Source organism: Nicotiana tomentosiformis, chromosome 12 (assembly GCF_000390325.3).
Source record: "Nicotiana tomentosiformis chromosome 12, ASM39032v3, whole genome shotgun sequence".
In the NCBI taxonomy this organism is placed as follows: Eukaryota; Viridiplantae; Streptophyta; class Magnoliopsida; order Solanales; family Solanaceae; genus Nicotiana; species Nicotiana tomentosiformis.
In genome coordinates, this window is record NC_090823.1 from 110,708,750 (window position 1) to 110,731,661 (window position 22,912).

The 22,912-nt window shown below is 35.7% G+C and overlaps 1 protein-coding gene across 2 annotated transcripts in view; it reads right to left on the minus strand.

Annotated features, from left to right (window-relative positions):
• Nucleotides 1-1,347: 1,347 nt before the first annotated feature.
• LOC104117165 (MADS-box protein SOC1-like) overlaps nucleotides 1,348-22,912 on the minus strand; it is a 31,661-nt gene continuing 10,096 nt past the window's right edge. The window contains exons 2-7 of one of the 2 annotated variants that reach the window (XM_070191788.1): nucleotides 10,214-10,295; nucleotides 3,809-3,870; nucleotides 3,562-3,661; nucleotides 3,355-3,396; nucleotides 3,173-3,238; nucleotides 1,348-1,767 (exon numbers count right to left, since the gene is read on the minus strand). In XM_070191788.1, coding sequence (XP_070047889.1) covers nucleotides 1,645-1,767; nucleotides 3,173-3,238; nucleotides 3,355-3,396; nucleotides 3,562-3,661; nucleotides 3,809-3,870; nucleotides 10,214-10,295 — 475 coding nt within the window. In that variant the 3' untranslated portion in view covers nucleotides 1,348-1,644. The remainder of the gene's footprint in view (nucleotides 1,768-3,172; nucleotides 3,239-3,354; nucleotides 3,397-3,561; nucleotides 3,662-3,808; nucleotides 3,871-10,213; nucleotides 10,296-22,912) is intronic. The other variant, XM_070191789.1, reaches the window with a different exon arrangement.

The following is a 22,912-nucleotide window of genomic DNA, read 5'->3' on the forward strand; positions in this document are numbered from 1 at the left end:
GTTAAGGACATGATGTCCTAAAGTTTAACAACAGAAGTTGCAAATACAAGTTAATGATATTATGTCCTTAACAATTACATTGCACACATGAAGTTAAGGACATCATGTCCTTAATATTTACATTGCACATATGAAGTTAAGGATATAATGTCCTAAAGTTTAACAACATAAGTTGCAAATACAAGTTAATGATATTATGTCCTTAACATTTACATTGCACACATGAAGTTAAGGACACCATGTCCTTAACATTTACACAACACATATGAAGTTAAGGACACCATGTCCTTAATATTTACACATCACTCATGAAGTTAAGGACACTATGTCCTTAACATTTATATTGCACACATGAAGTTAAGGACACCATGTCCTTAATATTTACACTGTACATATGAAGTTAAGGACATCATGCCCTTAATATTTATACATCACTCATGAAGTTAAGGACACCATGTCTTTAACATTTACACTATACATATGAAGTTAAGGACATGATGTCCTAAAGTTTAACAACAGAAGTTGCAAATACAAGTTAATGATATTATGTCTTTAACATTTACATTACACACATTTACACTGCACATATAAAGTTAATGACATGATGTCCTAAAGTTTATCAGCAGAAGGTGCAAATATAGGACACTTTGTCCTTAATATTTACACATCACTCATGAAGTTAAGGACATTATGTCCTTAACATTTACAATGAACACATGAAGTTAAGAACACCACGTCCTTAACATTTACACTGCACATATGAAGTTAAGGACATGATGTCCTAAAGTTTAACAACAGGAGGTGCAAATACAAGTTAAGGACATTATGTCTTTAACATTTACATTGCATACATGAAGTTAAGAACACCATATCCTTAATATTTACACTATACATATGAAGTTAAGGACATGATGTCCTAAAGTTTAACAACAGAAGTTGCAAATACAAGTTAATGATATTATGTCCTTAACATTTACATTGCATACATAAAGTTAAGGACACCATGTCCTTAATATTTACACTGCACATATGAAGTTAAGGACATGATATCCTAAAGTTTAGCAGCAGAAGGTGCAAATACAGGACACTTTATCCTACATATTTACACAACATTCATGAAGTTAAGGACACCATGTCCTTAATATTTACACAACACCTATGTCTAGCACAGGAGTATTTTTGTCCGATGAATAAAAATTTATTAAGCACTGACTAAAGAGTAAATACATTTCAAACAATGGCTAAAAAGTAAAGACATATCTAATCCTGTGCACTTCCCCCAAAAATGTCGTGTGGAATAGACTTAACTCGAGAAAGTGGGAAATGAAATGAAAAGGACAAAATCAGTTTTCAAAATGACCACATATTGAATATTGATATATGGAGTATTTTAACACAGAAAATGATACTATACAAGTGCAACAACCAATATACATCCAACACCTTACAATGTAACACACGAAATTGTTTTTAACACTCCATTTAGATTATAAGTACTCCTGAAAAATAGGGGAAAAAACCTATGCCAATTTGGTTCTTTGTTTCTTCTTTTTTCTTTTTTTGCTTTATTCATCAACTCAATAAAATTACAGTTGCAAATGGTCGAAGCTATGGAACTTTCTTAGCAGAGAATTGGTAATTAAATTAGTGGGAACTTCGTCTTTCTGGAGGTCCAATAAATAGATGTGTCTCGACATCCATTGTCTGTCTCTGAAGATGTTCCTCTTCTTGTCGATCAATAAATAAAGGCAGCGGTCGGACCTCATACTGAAAAATAGAGAATATTTAGCTTTTGTTAAATAGCATTGAAATAGTACTCATGAAAAAATGGAGACAAGTGAACACTACTAAATAGAACATTTTACAATACAAACTGCAAACTCCATGAAGACACGAGTGTGAGATGTATAGGATTTCACCACCTGACCAAATGTCTCGGGTTTAAACTCTGGAAATGAACAAAATTCTGGCAGGGGCGCTATCCCCTTTTAGGAACTTACCATGGAGCGAATCCAAATAAATCTGGACCTCTAGCTATGAGGGCATCAGACTCCAAGTGGGAAACCAAAAAAAAAAAAAAAAAATCCGTGAAGATACTTGCACAAATTGTGTTGGTTCCACCAACAAAAGAAGGTGCAATACTTCACAAGTTGTAAGTTGTAACAGTTCTATCAAAGTCCTAACTATTTTCGAAAATGATTCAAGGCATTGAGCTTTTCTTGATGGAAAAATGAACTAGGTTCATTCCAAGTAGTACATGAATTTTCTTAGTTTCATGTATTAGGAAACTAATACTAAGATATATGTTTGGTTTTAATCATGAAGTGGGGAAGAAGAAAAGTTTAAAATAAAATTAAGGTATATGTGCTAGACTAGGCACATGCATGCTAAAAGAAAGTCCTATAAATACTTTGACACTATAAATATATAGTGTTTTTTTGTAAGTCAAGTTGAAAACTTTCTTCCACTTGTCTTCAAAAGAAAATGAGTGATTGAAAGTCTCCCCAAATTTCTAACAGTGCTAACTCGTGCCGAGTTTGAATGTGTTTGATAAAGAGTTTGAATGTAACCTATTGCAATAAGATAAATTATACTGACGGTATAAAAATTTTTAGACGGCGAGTGTATACAAGTAAAATCTATTTGGTAAGCATAATGGAGGCAACAAATTAAAGGTTAACTTCCGTTAAGGTTCTGTTGGTTTCATAGCTAAGCCAGCGTTCGAGAATCAAAACCAGAATCACCTTACTTGTGCATTTCTCTGTATATATGGTCGCATTTTGGACCAAATATCGGACTTGTTAACTTCATGGGTTGCTAATCTGAGCTAGACCATAAATACATTAACATACATTTTAAAAAACACATGTTCCGTTTCATTTTATTTGTGTACCAAATTTCTTATTAGTCCATCTAAAAAACTAATACATCTCCATATTTTCTCAATGAGAAACTTTTATAGTCGGATAAATGACATAGGATGTTTAAGATCACAAGTAGTTCTGTTAAGTCTTGTAGCCATATAACTGTTGATTATGCCATGTTAAAAATCACAAATTTAAAAAAAAATATTTTTTAAACTTCGTGTCGAGTCAAACTATGTTAAACAAATTGAACCAATGAAATAACACGTATGTATGTTAAGGGCGTTGAAATTCAAGTAGTAACTCACCTTTTTCCGCAATTCTGCATTTTTCTCCATTAGGACTTTTTCCTGGGACAAGAGAATAAGGAAATTCTGAAGCAATTATTACGTGAATGATCTCACAGTTATTTTGAACTGAATTGATATGTAAACAGAATAAATAAAAACAGATTTTATAGATATAATAAAGTATGTTTTAATGCATTTACCTCGTCATTTAGAAGAGCAATCTGTTCCCTCAATAGCTGGTTCTGGAGCAAAACAGAAGAAGATGGCAAAACATTATTCAAAAGTGTCGGGATCGTTCAAAAGTAACGCATTTTTAAAGGATAAGATATGCGTGTGGTACCGAGCAATATAAATAATAATAACTACAAAAGCAACAAAAATAAATACGACAATATATAATATTGTACCTTTCTTGCCCTAATGTTTCTTAAACTTCGGTCTAACTGTTCTTCTACCTTTTCAAGTTCATCAATGGAACAAGTATCTAAATCTTCTCCTAAAATCCTTCTGCAAGAAACAAGAAAAACACAGCAAACTAATATTTCAGAATCATATGCCAATTTATTACGCAACTTGTAATACAAGGATGAGGTTATATTATTGCTTAGCTTAAAATTATAATAATGCAGCATTGGGAAGTAGTAGAAAAGAAACCTTTTAGAGTTTTCAAGAAGCTCCAGCTTCCTACTCATAGTAGCAACCTCCTCTTTCAAATGCTACAAAGATATTTAAAGAAGTAGCATTCAGTAACATTTCTATACCTAATTTTGTTTACTTTTGAGTTTTCTTCAGCAAGAGACAATAATGAAAAAGAAAATGCATCTAACAAGAAGTTGTATTACAAAGTTTCATGTGCGTGTCGAAGACGTAATTAAGTAAATAACAGTGTGCTCTTTCTAAAGCTTAAGCTTTTAGATGAGATGCTCATACACTTCAACATACTAACAGAGCAGACAAGGGTCCTGAATTTGTTGCGGAAGCCAAATGTATATAGTGTGAATGAGTCACAACTACTATATCAAAAATTATGACAACCACTAAATAATAAACAAGACAATAAGACAACAATAAAAGAACACCAGAATTTACGAGGTTCGGTCAATTTTGCCTACTTCCTCGGATACAATCAATATTTTATTCCACTCCAAAATTACAAGTGAAATAATACTAAAGAGAGAAGATACAAATGCCTTAAGAAGATAAAAGGGCAAATGAGAGGTGTGTTTAAATCCTAAACATTAGGCCCCCTTTTATAGGGTGAAATTCCCATTCAAAATTGTCATCCACCGATGTGGGACTTTTGACAATTTCAACAAATCTCCACCTTGGCAAAATTCCACATCTTCAATTTTCTCTCAATAACAAATTTTGGTTGTGTCTTCATCTTCAATCTTTAGTGTTCAACAATGTTGATCAAATCCAAACAATGTTGAAACTTGACCGCAGTCACCACTTTTGTCAGCATATCAGCAGGGTTCTCCGTAGTATGAATTTTCTTCACCGTGACTCCACCTTCTTCTATGATTTCTCGTACGAAATGATACCGAACATCAATGTGTTTCGTCCTTGCATGATAAACTTGGTTCTTCGCTAATTGAATAGCACTTTGTCTATCACAAAAAATTGTAATATTTTTTTGTTCAATACCAAGCTCCTTTAGCAACCCCTGAAGCCAAATTGCCTCCTTCACAACCTCTGTAATAGCCATGTACTCTGCCTCTGTTGTAGACAAAGCAACTGTTGACTGCAAAGTAGACTTCCAACTAACTGGTGCCTTTGCAAAAGTAAACACATAACCAGTAGTTGACCTTCGTTTGTCCAGATCACCCGCAAAATCTGAGTCACAATATCCAACTACAGACCGATTGCCTTCCTGCTCAAAAACTAACCCAACATCTACAGTACTATGAATATACCGTAGAATCCATTTCACAGCTTGCCAATGCTCCTTTCCTGGATTATGCATATATCTGCTAATAACTCCAACGGCTTGTGAAATGTCAGGTCTCGTACAAACCATTGCATACATCAAGCTACCAACAACATTTGCGTATGGTACCCTTGACATATACTCCTGTTCAGTTTCATCCTTTGGCGACATAGTAGTACTTAGCTTAAAATGGGGAGCAAGTGGCGTACTAATTGGCTTAGTCTTCTTATCTATGCCAAAACGCTGTAGTACTCTCTTCAAATATTCTTTCTGAGATAAATAGAGTTTCTTTGAACGTCTATCTCTTATTATCTCCATGCCAAGAATTTTCTTTGCCTCACCCAGATCCTTCATCTCGAACTCCTCCTTTAGTTGAATCGTTAACTTATTAATTTCTTCCGAATTCTTGGAAGTTATCAACATATCATCAACATATAGGAGAAGATATACAAAGGAACCATCATTAAGTTTGTGCAAATACATACAATGATCGTATTTGCTTCTCTTGTACCCTTGCCGCAACATAAACTTGTCAAATCGCTTGTACCATTGTCTAGAAGATTGTTTTAATCCGTACAACGATTTTTCAAGTTTGCATACCATATTTTCTTTTCCAGCAACTTTGAATCCTTCTGGCTGATTCATGTAGATTTCCTCCTCCAAGTTTTCATGTAAAAACGCAATTTTTACATCCATCTGAACTAGTTCCAAATCTAACTGTGCTACCAAAGCCAACATAATTCTAATGGAGGAATATTTTACAACTGGAGAAAATACTTCATTGTAATCAATTCCCTCCTTCTGAGCATATCCTTTGGCCACCAATCTTGCTTTGTAGCGAACATTTTCTTGGTTAGGAAATCCTTATTTCTTTGCAAATACCCATTTGCACCCAATTATTTTCTTTCCCTTCGGGAGATTGGCCAATTTCCATGTATGATTCTGATGAAGGGACTGTATTTCTTCATTCATGGCAATCCTCCACTTATCTTCTTCTGAACTTTGGATTGCGTCTTTATAAATGGTAGGAACACCATCACCTACAATTGAGGTTGCGCAAGCAACCGTCTCTATGAGACGAACAGGTTTCGTTATTGTCCTTTTTGGCCTGCTGGTTGCTTTTGATTCAAGTTGTTGTCAAGGTTCCTGCGTTGGAATCTCCCTCTCTACTGGCTCTTCTTCCAGAGGGTAATCTTCATGAGTTTCCTCCTCTGCTTCTTGTGTAGGAAAAATAAAATTTCCCTCAAACTCCACCTGCTTTGATGCACCACCAGTTTGTTTGACATCTTCAACTGTCACCTTATCTGTTATGGCAAATTCATCAAAGGTAACATCTCTGCTGAATATAATATTCTGTCTCTGGACACCATAAGCGGTATCCTTTGACTCCAGAAGTAATCCCCATAAATATAGCCTTCTTTGCTCTCGGATCCAATTTTGACTCTTTCACATGATAGTATGCAATTGAGCCAAACACGTGCAAAGAGTCATAATCTACAGCAGGTTTTCCATACCATTTTTCAAATGGTGTCTTGCCATCAATAGCAGCAGATGGTAGACGATTAATGAGGTGGCATGCATATGTAATTGCCTCAACCCAAAATTCTTTGCCCAAGCCAGCATTGGACAACATACACCGTACCTTCTCCAGTAAAGTCCGGTTCATACGTTCTGCCACTCCATTCTGTTGTGGTGTATGTCTGACAGTGAAGTGTCGGACGATGCCATCATTTTCACAGACCTTATTGAAATGATCATTTTTGTATTCACCTCCATTGTCTGTGCGAATACACTTGATCCTCCTGCCTGTTTGATTCTCCACCATCGTCTTCCATTTGAGAAAAATTCCCAACACTTCATCTTTCCTCTTCATTGTATACACCCACACTCTTCGGAAAAATCATCAACAAAGGTTACAAAATAGTGCTTCCCACCCAATGAAGGTGTTTTGGAAGAACCCCAACATCAGAGTGTACATAATCCAAAATGACTTTAGTATTATGGATCGCTATACCAAATTTAACCCTTGTCTGTTTCCCTTTAACACAATGCTCGCAAAACTCCAAGTTGCAAGTCTTTACGCCTTTTAACAATCCTTGATCAGATAGAGCTTTCAAGAATTTCCCTCCAGCATGTCCCAAGCAGTGCCATAACCTGGTTGCTTCTGCCTCTTTGTCATCATTGGATGTCACTGTCGCTGTCCCAATAACTGTACTACCATGATAGCGGTACATGTTATTGTTCTTCCGATTAGCCTTCATTACCACTAGTGCACCGGAGCATATTCTCATCACTCCATTTTCTGCAATGATTTTGAACCCTTTTGATTCTAGTGCTCCCACAGAGATGAGATTCTTTTTCAAACCCGGTACATATCGAACATCTGTTAATGTTCTGATCATTCCATCATGGCTTCTTAATCTTATTGAACTAATGCCATATAAGGTAAGAGGCTGTTATCCGCTGTGTGGATGACTCCATATTCTCCTTCTTGTTGGGACACATACGATAGCTACAAGCCGAGTCCATCAACCATATGTCTGATGATGTTGATAACTCTGTTGTAACTAATGAGAAATCTGAATCATCAGAATCAGCTACATTTGAATCCATAATGGCCTTTCCATTGTTATGTCTGACCTTATTCTTCAATTTCGGACAGTCTTTCTTCCAGTGCCCCTTTTCTCGACAAAAAGGCATATTCATCTTTGCTGGGTCTAGATCTCGACTTGGATCTTTTCTTCTTAGTCCTCGTTTGATTTTGAGGACGACCCCTCACAATTAGTGCTTCTCCTTCTCCGCCCTTCTGTTTTTCTCCCTTTCTTTGTTCATAGCTGTACAAAGCCGAACAAAATTCTCTGAGAGAAATTTCGTCATTTCCATGGAGTAGAGTAGTTTCAAGGTGCTCGTACTCATTAGGAAGTGACCCCAACAACATCAATGCCAAGTCACCATCATCAAAAGTTGCATCCATATTTTGCAAATCTGTGACCAACTTATTGAAACTGGTGATATGTTCATTCATTGTGGTACCAGGAACATAGGTAAAGCGAAACAGTCTCTTCTTCATGTACAATTTATTTTGACTGTTTTTCTTCAAAAATTTATCCTCCAGTGCTTTCCATAATTTACTTGCAGAAGTTTCCTTTGTGTATGGATATTTCTGCTCTCTAGCAAGGTAGGATCGAATGGTACCGCAAGCAACACGATTGATAATTTTCCAATCTTCTTCTCCAATAACATCTGGCTTCTTTTCTTCAATGGCAAGATCTAGCCCTTGTTAAAAAAGAACATCTAGAACCTCGCCTTGCCACATCCCAAAATGTCCTGACCCGTTAAAAATTTCTACCGCAAATTTCGCATTTGACACAATTCTTGTCATAAGCGAAGATGCCAACGATGACGTATTATTGACACTTGATGTAGATTCTTCTTGTTTATTGTCTACCATTTTGACACAAATATTATTTAGTAGCTGACGACACAAATCAAGATTATTTCATTTCTGGTGTGGAAGATCAGACTAAGCTGCAACCACAGAGCATACTCAGACAGAACCTTGACTCAGTTACCAAGATAGATCTTTTCTGATGTGGAAGATCAGACTATGCTGCAACCACAGAGCATACTTAGACAGTACCTTGGCTCTGATACCAATTGTTGCGGAAGCCAAATGTATATAGTGTGAATGAGTCACAACTACTATACCAAAAATTATGACAACCACTAAATAATAAACAAGACAATAAGACAACAATAAAAGAACACCAGAATTTACGAGGTTCGGCCAATTTTGCCTACTTCCTCGGACACAATCAATATTTTATTCCACTCCAAAATTACAAGTGAAATAATACTAAAGAGAGAAGATACAAATGCCTTAAGAAGATAAAAGGCAAATGAGAGGTGTATTTAAATCCTAAACATTAGGCCTCCTTTTATAGGGTGAAATTCTCATTCAAAATTGTCATCCACCGATGTGGTACTTTTGCCAATTTCAACAAATCTCCACCTTGGCAAAATTCCACATCTTCAATTTTCTCTCAATAACAAATTTTGGTTGTGTCTTCATCTTCAATCTTTAGTGTTCAACAATGTTGATCAAATCCAAACAATGTTGAAACTTGACCGAATAAACTCAATCCCAGATTCTTATATTAAGGAGTAACCATGTTAGAAATTCATTTGCTATGAGAGCTAAACATTGTCTTCTTGTCCAAATTGCTTGAAAGTTTCACCAGCATTTCAAAATTGGTCCAAATTAGCTAAAAATTTCTCCAAAATAAATATCCAACATTCTAATACTAATTCCAACTATTTTCAATCGCTAAATTCAACTCAAACCTCCAAAATTAATAGACTCACTTTGTCTTTTTCGACCTCAACAAAATCAAGCAATGTGTTCTTCAATTTTCTTCAAACTAATCCAAATCATAAGGATAGACAATATAAGCTAAATAAAACATTACTCACTCAATTCGACTCATAAATAAAACAATGAGTTTTTAATTTTCTACAACACGTATCTCTTTCTTTTCAATTTTAAGTGTGTGCTCATGATTGATAAGAAGAAGAAGGAGAAAAAGGAGATGAAAAAGACAGATAAGAAGGAAGAATGATGTGAAGAAGAAGAAAGGAGAAGGAGGACAAGTTGTGGCGGAAATCAATATTTGCACAACTTTTCTTAAAATGGTCAAAAGTACACCAATCCTTTAATTAGAAGGACAACCAGTGAAAATACTTGTGTAATATTCAAGGATGTTAACATACTTCTAATGTCACGATCCAGGACTAATTGGCAAAGTATTGTCCGCTTTGGCCGATCCCTTTACGCCACCTAAAAGGCTTTTGGCCTTCACGGTCCCTTTCGCTTTAATACACAAGGCATCTCAATAGATGAATCATAATTCCCCCTTATATGGCCTCTAACTTTCCCATCAAATGTGGGATTTGCCTAAGACAAGTCTTACAACTCACCCCTTTCAAGTTCAACAACCTGATCTTTAACATATAATTACTTTATAAGTAACTTGATTGTATAAATTTTTCTTTATTGATACATAGAACTTAAACTCTTATAAAATACATATGCAGCATATAAACAAGGTATAAACTAAAAGAATGCTAACCTCGGTAGTCTGTTCAAGTAATATTTTGTCATGTCTCAAATTCTTGTCATTCTTCTGATAACGTTCTATTGTCTTGTTAGTACTGTTAAAAGGAAAAAAAATGAAAGAAACTCAGACTGTTAGTTCTCCAACATGTTACTGAAAAATAATGGAACACACAATGAGGTGGTATATATGTAGTTAAATCATTAACCTAACTGTGATAAACTTTTTGAAGTGTTTGTACTAGCTCAAATCCTTTGATAAGATCTGAATGCTTTGAATGGAAAACAGAAGATTATTATAGCCTCACATTCATCCAATCTACCAATTCGATGTCAAGTGTGTAATAAGATGACCATTCTACAATATTGTCACGCTAAACAGATATAATCATGCTTTTCCAGTCTAACTCTAAATAACAAATGACAGTATTGTTCCTCAACCTTCAACTATTATGGACTCGTCATTGTTTCCAGACTGAGGGAGCCACTGATCTGAGTAACATCACCACTGATCTTGGCGTACACCTTCCTGTTGCTCCTAGGTTGTGGTGACAATCTATCAGCCAGTGTTTTAAAATGTGTGGGCGTAAGGCGAGGCATTTTACATATGCCTCAGCGAGACATAAGCCTCGAGGCACGGGGCGTAAGCCCCATGGATATTTAATTTTAATATTTTATAAAATAATATAATTATAGTAAATATTTATAAACAGGTAAAATTACATAAAAATGGAAGAAATATATATATATATATATATATATATATATATATATATATATATATATATATTTGTGCTCCATCCTCACAAAAACTAGTCAAAACAATCTATTATACGCTACTTACAAGCACAACTAACTTGAGTCAAAAAGAATAAAGTTTTCTAGATGGAGTAACAGAAAGGATGACTAACCTCCAATTTGAACTTTGAACTTACTGCTATGAAAGAGAATAGAGTTCTCTTTGTATTTGTAAAAAAAAATAAAAAAATATTCGTTTCTGTTGGGAGATATTAGCAGACTAGCGGATAAGATAAAGAATTAAAAAAGATCATAAATTAGGGCATCAATCAATAAAAAAGGTCTTGACTTTTAAATTTAATACATTTCAGTTGCTTTTTAAAACTTTTGAGTAATTAGAAGCTAACTTTTGAGAATTTGGGTATTATATGAAAGACTTATACAATTTTTGTTTTAATTTGAAAAGGTCTTTGGGGCTTACGAATCACTACAAAAATGCGCTTCGAACGCCCGGCCATACGCCTCGAACGCTTGGCCATACACCCCGAACGCCCGGGCGTATGCCCCGAATTACTGGACGTATGCCTCTTGAGATTTCTGCCCTACACCATCGCCTCAGAACATTTTTGGTGAGCCTCCCTCCAGGGCTCGCCCCAAAAACGCCTTTTAAAACACTGCTATTATCCACCTACGTTACTACAAATCCTATATTCTTTGCTAGAACTAAACACGTTAAGGAAGATGTTTGGCCTCCAATGATCTTGAGGTGAGTTACGTTAGCTCAATTGACCAACTGGCTTCAGGGGCGGCCCAACATTGTTGGTGGCCTAAAGCAAAATCTCGATGAGAAGCCCTAATTTGTTAACAAAATAAATTTGTATATTTTTGTTTAAAGTCTATTTTTTTTTAAAACTTTTTAAGATGTAAAGTTATTAATAATTTTTTTATAATGAGTTATTCTAATAAGTCTTTTTTAACTGATAATATAGCTAATCGAATTCATTTAGCTTCTCCTAAAACATTGTTGATCCTATGCAAAATTGTTATAGGAATACTATTTTATGAGGAATATATATGGGTATTTGAAAAAGAAAAAAAAAATCTTGTTATCTTATTGAGTATACCGATCAGAGTATTATCTTCTACTTGTAGTATTTTCTTTAACGTTATATAATTTAAAAATAAGTCTAAACTAGCATATCAGACTATTATATTTTTATCAAGGCTAAGGCAATATTTTTTTTAGATTCTTATCATCTAGTGATCTCAAATGTTACCCAGTAAATAAAAAATAAAGATATTTTCATACCCTTTAGACTATTCAAATCTCAACGATCAATGACAATAACAATTTTTTTTTCCTTTTTGTATTAAATTTTTTACTTTTTAACGCTAAGATACTTAATTTTTATTAAAATAAATATATATAAAATTACTATCAATAGAAAATGGGGCCCCCAAAAATTAGGGAGCCCAAATCCATTGCTTAGGCTACCTTACCCTTCAGTCGGCTTTAACTGGCTGACAAATCGACAATCCTATCTACTAGGACGCGTTGTCAATTTCTACGTATCAAGCTTGCAATGTTGCATCCACAACTTCACTTGTGGATGAGTGTTAGGATAGAGTCTAATAGCCTATTTGACCAAGCTTCTCCAAGGCCAAAAATACTTTTTTTTCAAAATTGAAGTATTTGGCCAATCTTTTAAAAGAAAAAAAGTATTTTTGAGTAGAAGTAGAAACAGTTTTAGAGAAACAGAAAAAAACAGTTTCTCTCCAAAAGCACTTTTTTGAAAAATATTTTTGAAAAAAATACACCTAGAAGCACTTTTTAAAATCTTGGCAAAACATTAATTGTTGCTTAGAAGTGCTTTTCAAATTAATTAACCAAACACAAACTGCATCTTACCAAAAGTACTTTTGAGAAAAGGCACATCTTAAAATAAGCTAATTTTCGAAGTTTGGCCAAACGAGCTACAAGTCTTTCACCTAGTGTCCGGTACCCACATTGAGATCCGACTAAATCCGGATTCGCCCTTGGAAATCCCGCATTAGGGGGTAAAACGCTCCCTAACAAAGGTGACTCCATACCCAGGGGCTCGAACCCAAGATCTCTGGTTAAGGATAAATGAGTACTTACCACTTCACCACAATTTGTGTTGGTTGTATTTAATGGTTATAATTATATCAAGTGGCCTTAAGTAGGGGTGCTTATCAGGCAGATCGGGTGGATAATTATGCTTAACGGTTCGGCTTATCGGTTATCGGATTATAAATGTAGTAATCCACTAGCCATCCAATAAGATAACGGGCGGATTGGTATTGGATTAACAATTATCGGACGGTTATCGGCGGTTTATCAGCTAAACCAAATAGAAATTTTTTGATATAATATTGAAATGGATTCTTTTTTGTGGGTGGTTTTGTTGACTGACTCGCATCCTAACAGATCTGATGAGCTGGATAGAATTGAAAATTATGGTGGAAAAGTTAAAAACGGTTTATCCGATAAGAAAATTGAGTAATCTGCCGCCAAACTGTTAAGCCGTTAATTATAAAATCTCAATCCGTTCACCATCCATTATCCCGATAATTCAATACCAATAAGCCAATAAGTCATCGGTTCGATTTGGTTAATAATTGTGATTCGGTTTTGAACAGCCCTAGCCTTAAGTAGCTAAACACAACTTAAGCATTCACTATAAGAAAAAATATTTTCTTCCTTTTTTTCTTTCAAATTGGTATCAAGAGCAGTTTCCGATCTTAATTGGGGTTAGGTAAAGAAAAATCATGACGTCAAACACAAAAGAAGGTGTTGATTCTTCGGTTGTTCTTATTTCCGATCTGAAACATTAGAATGAGAACTTATCCGAAAGCTGAAGGCTTGTGGAATATTATTGCAAATGGCTATGAAAAGCCAAAAGAAAAAGGTACCCTTTTAGGAGCAAAGGTGAAAAATCATGAGGCGATGTGTCGCAAATATGCAAAAGCCTTTAGCAAAATTCAAATGAGAGTCTCAAGAGCAATTTTTGTAACTTGCTACATGTGATACTACAAAGCAAGCTTGGAAGTCTATGGAAGCTGAGGTATATGGTGATTAAAAAGTACGCACTATCAATCTTCAAATTCTTAGAAGAGATAAGTTTCAGAATTTCAAGATGATAGATATGAACAAATAGATAAATATTGCACAAGAGTCGTAAATATTGTTAACGAATTGAGATATCATGATGATGAAATTTCTGACCAACACGTTGTGAATTTTTTTTAAATTAGTGTTATAGAAAAATATGAGTATATTGTTGCTACCACTGAGGAGATGAAAGATCTTTCTAAGTTTTCCATCAAAGGACTAGTTGCATCTTTTCCCGCACATGAGAAGCGAAGCATAGATTTTTGTGAGAACCAACTTGAGGAGACCATTTTGTAGTCTAGAACCATAGAGAATTCTCAAAGATATTTCAACAATCAAAAAAAGAATTATGATCCGAAAAAAAAAATCAGGATCTTGATAACTCCACCAAGGACAAAGAAAAGAGTGAGAACACTAGTTCTTTTTGTAAATTTGCAAAAAGACTAACCATAATGCAGAAAAATATTGGCACAACGACAATTTCCAATGTAGTTATTGTAAAAAATTTGGTCACATTGAGAATGTTTGCAGACACAAGCAAAGGGAGCAAGCCAACTTTTGTGAAGAAAAAGACAGGAAAAAGAAAGGGAATCTTTTCTACACTTGTCAATATGATGCAATGATGCTTTACAATTTTATAATGAATTGTATATTGACAGCGAATGTTGCAATCATGTGTGAGGAGATGAAAAGGCTTTCCTGTCAAGTAATTCAAACATCACAATGCATTCAAAAATAAAGTTTCCTTTACAAATTTATTACGATGCATTCAAAAATAAAGTTGTAGATGACTCATGGCTTTGGCACAAAAGATTTTGTCATTTAAATTTTCATGGCTTGGAACTTCTCAAACCAAAAGACATGGTGCAAAGCCTTCCTGAAATACACACAAATGGATCCATGTAAAAATTGTATTATGTGAAAACAACATAGAAAGCCTTTTCCAAAAAGTAAGTCTTGAAGAGAAGGTGCACCTTTGGAACTAATCCACACAGACATTTACGGGCCAATAAATATTCCATATTTGGGAAGCAAAAAGTACGTTCTAATTATTTTTGTGATGATTTTTCAAGAATGACATGAGTTTATGTTTTGAAAGAAAATTAAAAATATTTTCTACTTTCAAGAGATTTAAAACTTTTGTTGAGAAGCAAAAGGATTACAACATAAAAACTATTCGTAATGATAGTTTGAAGGTGAATACACAAGTCGAGAATTTAAAAAATATACAAAAATAAAGGCATTGGAAAGCAACTTACAAAATGGTGTATTTAATAGGAAGAACAAAATCATTATTGAAATGGATAGAACAATGATGAATGAGAAAGGGCTGCTAATTGTTTTTTTTTTTTTTTTGGGTAGGAGCAGTACATACATCAGTGTACATGGAAGAGAAGATATACCAGTTGGAGCTTGGAATGGAATAAAACTTTATTAAAGTCATTTTAAAAATTCTGGATGTGACTATATTTATTATGCTCATATACCTGCTAAAAAGAACAAAACTGGATGAAAAGAGCCAAAAATACATATTTTTTGGTTATAGTGATGTGTGACGAATAACTATAGACTTCTCAGTATGAAAACTAACAAACTTGTTGTTAGCAGAGACGTTAAATGAAAAACTTAAAGAAGAAACTATGTTGAGCAACCTCAAGGATTTTTTATTCAAAGGGTAGAAGAGAAGGCATGCATTCAAAAAAAAGCTCTTTAACAAATATCAAAAGCCTGGTACAATAAAATTGACACATAATCGTTTTTTCCAGAAAAATAAAAATCGAAAATGACAACATTCTCATTGTTTGCTTTTATGTGGATGATATGATTTTTATAGAAAATGGTCTGAAAATGATACAGAAATTCAAGCATGAAATGATGCAAACCTATGAAATGAGTAATCTTGGGTAGCTACATTATGTCTCGAGCATTGAAGTTTCTCAAGTGAAAGAAGAAATTTTTATCTCTTAGAAGAACTATACTAAAAGTATTCGTCAAATATTTAAAATAATGAATTGCAGGTATGTAGCCATATCATTAGCAAATGAGAGGTAAGGAAAGATGACGGAGTAAAGAAAGCTAATATCTCACTTTATAGGAGCTTAACTGGAAGCATGCTATTTCACATTTCAACAAGACCTGCCACTATGTTTGTTGTTAATTTATTGTTCAGATTCTTGCAACAACCAAGCCAAGTGCATTTTGGAGATGCAAAGAGAGTGTCACGCTACATGCAAGGAACAATGGATTATGTGATAATGTACAAAACTGATAAAGATTTGAAATTAATTGGCTACTCTAATAGTGACTGGATTGAATGTGTAGATGACATGAAGCATACTTCTGGTTATGCTTTCTTATTGTAACGACCCAGCCGGTCGTTTTAAGTATTACAGCCCTGTTCCCCCATCTACTGCTCAATTTATGCTTTACAGTTGTTATATGACTTGCCGGGGACAATTGGTTCGGACCCGATGAGGTTTTGAAATGAATTGAGATACTTAGAGCCCGTTTGGACATAAGAAATTTTTTTCTTTTTTTCAAAACATTTTCACTTTTTTCCGAAATCAGCTTTTGTTCATAAAATTTCCAATTTTCGCTTGAAGATGCATTTTGAAATTTTTCGAAAATTTGAAAAACTCCAAAAAGCTATTTTTCAAAATTTTCACTCACAAAACTTCAAAAACAACCCAAAATTATATTAATGTCCAAACACAACTCTAATTTTCAAATACCATTTTCACTTGAAAAATATTTTCACTTTTTTTAAAAATTTTACAATTCGTATGTCCAAACGCCCAATTATTCTCCAAGATGAAAACTTAAGTTGGAAAGGTTGACTGAATATTGATTTATGTGTAAATGACCCCAGAATAGAATTTTGGTGATTCCAATAGTTCCGTATGGTAATTTTGAACTTAGAAAGCATGCCCGAAAAATTATTTGGAAGCCAGTAGCTAAATTAGGCTTGAAATGGCGAAAATAGAAATTTAAGTTTGGAAGTTTGACCGGGAAGTTGACTTTTTGATATCGGGGTCGTAATCTGATTCTAGAAATTGGAATGGGTCTGTTATGTCATTTATGACTTGTGTGCAAAATTTGAGGTCAATCGGACTTGATTAGATAGGTTTCGGCATCGAATATAGAAGATGAAAATTCTTAGTTTCATTAAGCTTGAATTGGGGTATGATTTATGATTTTAGCATTGTTTGATGTGATTTGAGGTTTCGACTAAATTCGTATGATATTTTAGGACTTGTTGGTATATTTGGTTGAGGTTCCGGAAGCCTCGGATGAGTTTCGGATGGTTAACGGATCGAATTTTGTACTTCGAACTATGCTGGAATTTTTCTAATGCACTGTCTCGTTTCCTTTTACGTGATCGCGTGAGAGGGTTCGCGATCGCGTAGGCTTAGCTGGGCAGAGGAGAATTTTGTTCTACGCGATCGCGAGAATGGGGTTACGATCGCATAGCTTTGGACGCCAGTGCATCGCGAACGCGTGAGGCGTGTCGCGTTCGCGAAGAGGAAAGGGGTAGGAGCTAAGGCACGCATTTTGTTCTTCGTGATCGCATGAAGGTGTTCGCGATTGCGTAGGCTTGCAGAGACTGTATTTTGCGATCGGGTGGGATTTTTCGCGATCGCGTAGGGTTATTTTTGGGCAATGAAAAATTTGTGCTTCGGGATCGCGGGACTGGGTCCGCGATCGCATAGAAGAAATGTATGGGCAGAGAATTTAAGTTCTTTTTCATTTTTGACGAATTGGAGCTCGCAAAGAGGCGATTTTCGGGAGATTTTCAAGAAAAACAACGAGGTAAGTGTTCTTAACTCAATATTGGTCAAATTTCCCGAATCCATAATTATTTTTAACATTTAATTGGTGATTTAAATTGGAAATATTCTTTAAACCCTCTTAGTTTATTTTAAAAATTTGAGGGTCCAGATGATGTCAGAATTTGATAAACTTTGTATGGTTGGACTCGTGGTCGAATGAGCATTCATATTTTGTAACTTATGTCGGGTTCTGAGACATGGGCCCCACAAGTAATTTTTGAGTGCAATTTCGGATTTTGTTGGAAAATTTATATTTTCATATGGAATTAATTCCTATAATTTGTATTGACTGAATCAAATTAATTATGACTAGACTCGAGGCGTTCGAAGGCCGATTCACGAGGCAAGAGCATAGCAGAATAAAGAATTTCACGACTTGAGATAAGTAACATTTCTAAATTGTCTTCAGGGTATGAAACCCCGGATTCTGTGATATGTGATTGGTTTTGAGGTGACGCACATGATAGATGACGGACGTGTGGGCATGCATCGTAGGAATTGTGACTTGATAAATCCATAGAACTGTGTGGTTGAATAATACGTTGATATCCGTACATTTTTCCCGTATTAGAGAAATCAATCTATAAATCATGTTTAAAATATGTGTTTACACTGTAGGGACCCACAGAGGTCGTGTATTATCTGCTAAATTATTATTTTGCAGTCAGTCACAGTTTTACTTACACATTTCATCTCAGTCTCTATTGTTCATTATTGATGCATCGTATCATTGCTGTTTGGGTCATATTTCATCTCAGTCTCTATTGTTCATTATTGATGCATCGTATCATTGCTGTTTGGGTTGTTTATCATGATTTCTGAGAGCTCGAGAGACTGGAGAGGTTGATGACTGAGTAAGGCCGAGGGCCTGATTGTGAAGATATTTATAGGATCGGGCTGCATGCAACAACATGTTTCATTGTTATATGCCATGATTGGCTCCGGTAGTACGTGTCCTCCGGTAGCGCTTGGGCTAAAGGAGCCCCTCCGGAGTCTGTACACATCCCCAGTGAGCGCAGGTACCTACTGAGTGCGACTACCGAGTGCTGAGTGTTTGAGAGTAATGAGTGACTGTGAGGAAAGAATGTTTGTGAGGTTAGAGTGAATAAGATGACTGAGTGACTGTTGCTTTGAGAGGATGCATTGATTTCATTATTTTTGCACTTCAACTGTCATCAGTGGTGAAGCCAGGAAATTCAACAAGGGTATTCAAACCTTTGCCAGTGGGCTATGTAAGGGTGTTCAAAGTCTATTTTTAATCAATAACAAGTAATATTTTACCTTTTACGGAGTATAATTTTTCGGCGAAGGGTGGTCAGTTGACCGCCCTTGGTTGCACGTAGCTTCGCCCCTGACTGTCATATATCACTGTTTTAGAAATTTCTGAGAGATATTATTTTCTGTTTCATTTGAACTTGATATGAAATTACTGTTTGGGTCTTAATGTTGAGCTTGAAAGCATGCCTTCCTTCTTATGTTGGAAATTACTGTAATTGGACTTAGTTGTGAAGCTCGTCACTACTTTCAGTTCTTTATTTAGTATTGTTACTTGCTGAGTTGGTTGTACTCATACTACACCATGCACCTCGTATGCAGATCCAAGTACTTCCGGACACGGCGGTTGCTAGTTCTCGGAGTTTTATCTGTTGGGGATTATCGAGGTAGCTGCTTGACGTCCGCAGACCTTGACTCTCTTTCCTTTCAGTTTTTGTATTGTTCTATATTTTTAGACAGTATTTTTAGCAGTCAGACTTTGTTATCATTTAGATGCTCATGTACTCGGTGACACCGGATTTTAGGAGTGTATTATATCAGTATGTATGGGGTTTTCTATTAAGTTTAGATATATATTTTAAATCATAAAGGAAATTGTGGTTTATTGAGGTTGTCAGCTTGCCTAGTATTGAGATAGGCGCGATCACGACAGGCGTGATTTTAGGTTGTGACAAGTTGGTATCAGAGCCTAGGTTACATAGGTCTCACGAGTCATGAGCAGGTTTAGTAGAGTCTTGTGGATCGGTACGGAGACGTCTGTACTTATCTTCGAGAGGCTCCAAAACCCTTAGGAAAATTTCACTTTCTTGTATTTTGTCGTGCGAATTTGTTGATTCTGGAAACTAAATTTCTGTTATTCTATTCTCTCATAGATGGTGAGGACACGTACTACCGGATCGGACGGTCAGCCACCAGTGCCACCTGTTAGGGCCGCGAGAGGCCGGGGCCGTGGTAGAGGCCGAGGTAGAGGTCGAGATGTAGCTCATACAGCAGTTGGAGCAGCACTTGTAGCACCACTAATTGCTCCAACTCAGGAGCAGATTCCAGATATATTTGAGCCGGCGGGACCATCTCAGGCACCAGCTGTGCCTATTGTGATTCCAGTCCTTCACGAGGCTCTAGCACAAATATTGCACAGGCCTTGCTTAGATGGTTTCGGCCTAAGTTGCTCGTACTAGGGTGCGGGTGTCCGATACGGGTGCGGATCTAGAGGTCAGATCCTTCATGATCTAAATTTAAAGATTCGGGGGGTACGGATCCAGGTGCGGATATGGGTGCGAGGATTCAGCTAAAAATAATTTAATTATTTAAAAAATAGTATTATAAAAATATGTCTAAATTATGAGATATTATATAAAAAACTTAAAAGGTATTCTGAGAAGGAGAAAATATTGAACAAGAGTAGAATTTTAGGAGATAAAAGGAAAAGGACTAACATAGAAATTTATATATATAAGGTATTCCATTTTCTTCCATATCACCCAAACTTTTGATTTGTTTTCAAAAATCATTGTATCTGTCCCAAATTTTTACATTGATTTTGGTCAAAGTACCCAAAATCGGTTGACCAGATCCAGCACGGATCCCACACCCACGTCGTGTCGACACGGGTGCGGCACTGAAAGTGAAGAGTCTGAGCAACTTAGGTTTCGGCGCAGGCCAGCCACTTCTCAGGCTGGGGGAGGTACTCATACCCCTATTTCCCATACTCCAGAGCAGGTAGTGCAGTGACTTCAGATACCGGGGACACTACAAGCCCAGCCGGTTGCAGCTGCTCCGGCCCAGGTAGTCCCTGTTAAATCTAAGTTTTAATGATTACAAGTGTGCAAAACTAATACCTATCTACTTTTGACTGTAGAGATGCTAGGACAAGAAGCTGATGCTAGGACAAGAAGCTATCAAAAAGAAAACCAAATCTTAGAAGATTCAGCAGAAACTCAAACCAAAAAGATCAAGAAGAAAGGACGAACAAAATAGGAGAAAATTTGGATGGGAAACACATCATAGTGGGAGACAATTAGAAGTGGTGCTTCTTTCTTTAATAAATCATGAAGCACTCCTTGGATTAATTAATCCACCCCACCAAATGAAGACCATTTAATGCGTTCATCTCTTCAAGAAAGTATGAAGCATCTCGGCATGGAACAGAGCATTCCATGGTTTAAAAAATTCCAGCCCATCTCTCATGAAGAAATCAGAGACACCCTGCTCGAATCCAACACTTATCTCCCTCGAAAGAATCAAAGACACCTTGCTGGAATCAAACACAAACACACAATAATACTTGCCTATAAGAACACTAGCGAACTCAAGGAGTGAAGTGCGCAATTACAAACACTGTCTTCTAAGTCTCTCTAAATCTTAATACAGACACTATATTCTTGAGTCTATAAGTGTCATAAAAGATAGAAGGAGTTAGAACACAAAAGAGAGTTGTGCCAACATCCAGAAATCATTGTTGCTAAACATCGTTGGTGGTGAACAAGCCAAAACCATCACTGTTGTAATTCTTTATCAAGATCTAAAAGAACCCTTGTGACCCAAGGGAAACTGGACATAAGTACCACACCGGTACTGAACCAGTATAAAAACTGTTATGCTTTGTGTTGCCTTCAAATTCATTGCATTCATCTTTATCTTATCTGTGTACTGTATGAAAACCAGTCGACTAAACTAAATCTTAGTGAGCTAAGTTTTAATAGTCCACAATTCACCTATCCCTCTTGTACTTTCAATTGGTATCAGAGTCAGGCTCACAAACTTTGCTTAACAACTAGTGAGAAAAAGATCATGGGATCAAACACAGTCGTTGGTGCATTATTTCAAGAAGGAACCTCTCAGGTACGACCTTCATATTTCAACGGACAATATTTTTCTCATTGGAAAGTTGGCATGGAAACATACACTATGTTATATGACATCAAAGTTTGGCGTGTTATCAAAAAGGGAAATCTTCCAATTCCACCAAAGAAAGATGCAAATGATCAAATCATTGTATCAACTGATCCACTTGACTTAGATGATTACACTGATGAACAAGTTATTGTTATAACTGTGAATGCTAAAGCAAAAAATCTACTGTATAATACTATCAGTGGAGAAGAGTATGAAAAGATTTCAAGCTGTGAAACTGCCAAGAAAATATGGGATAAATTGGAAATCACATATGAATGAACCAACAAGGTAAAAGAAACAAGGATCAATCGTCTAGTTCGTGACTATGAGCTATTTCAAATGAAGAATGGAGAATCAGTGGAAGAAATGTTCTCCAGGTTCAGCAAAATCCTTGGAGATCTAAAATCCTTTGGTAGACCAATAAAAAACGGAGAACAGGTCAGAAAAATCCTTAGAAGTCTACCCATAATCTAGCAGCCCAAAGTTATTGCTCTGGAATGTCAAGACCTTGACAAAATATCCTATGATGAACTTAGAGGTGATTTAATTGCCTTTGAGAAAACTCACTTGGATAGGCAAATTCAACAAGAAAAGAAGAAAGAAGTAGCCTTTAAAGCAACTACGGCTCAACCAGAAAATGAAGAAGAAGAGGAAGAAGGAGTTGATGCTAGGACAAGAAGCTATCAAAAAGGAAACCAAATCTTAGAAGATTTAACAGAAACTCAAACCAAAAAGATCAAGAAGAAAGGACGAAAGAAATGGGAGAAAATTTGGGTGGGAAACACATCATAGTGGGAGACAATTGGAAGTGGTGCTTCTTTCTTTAATAAATCATGAAGCACTC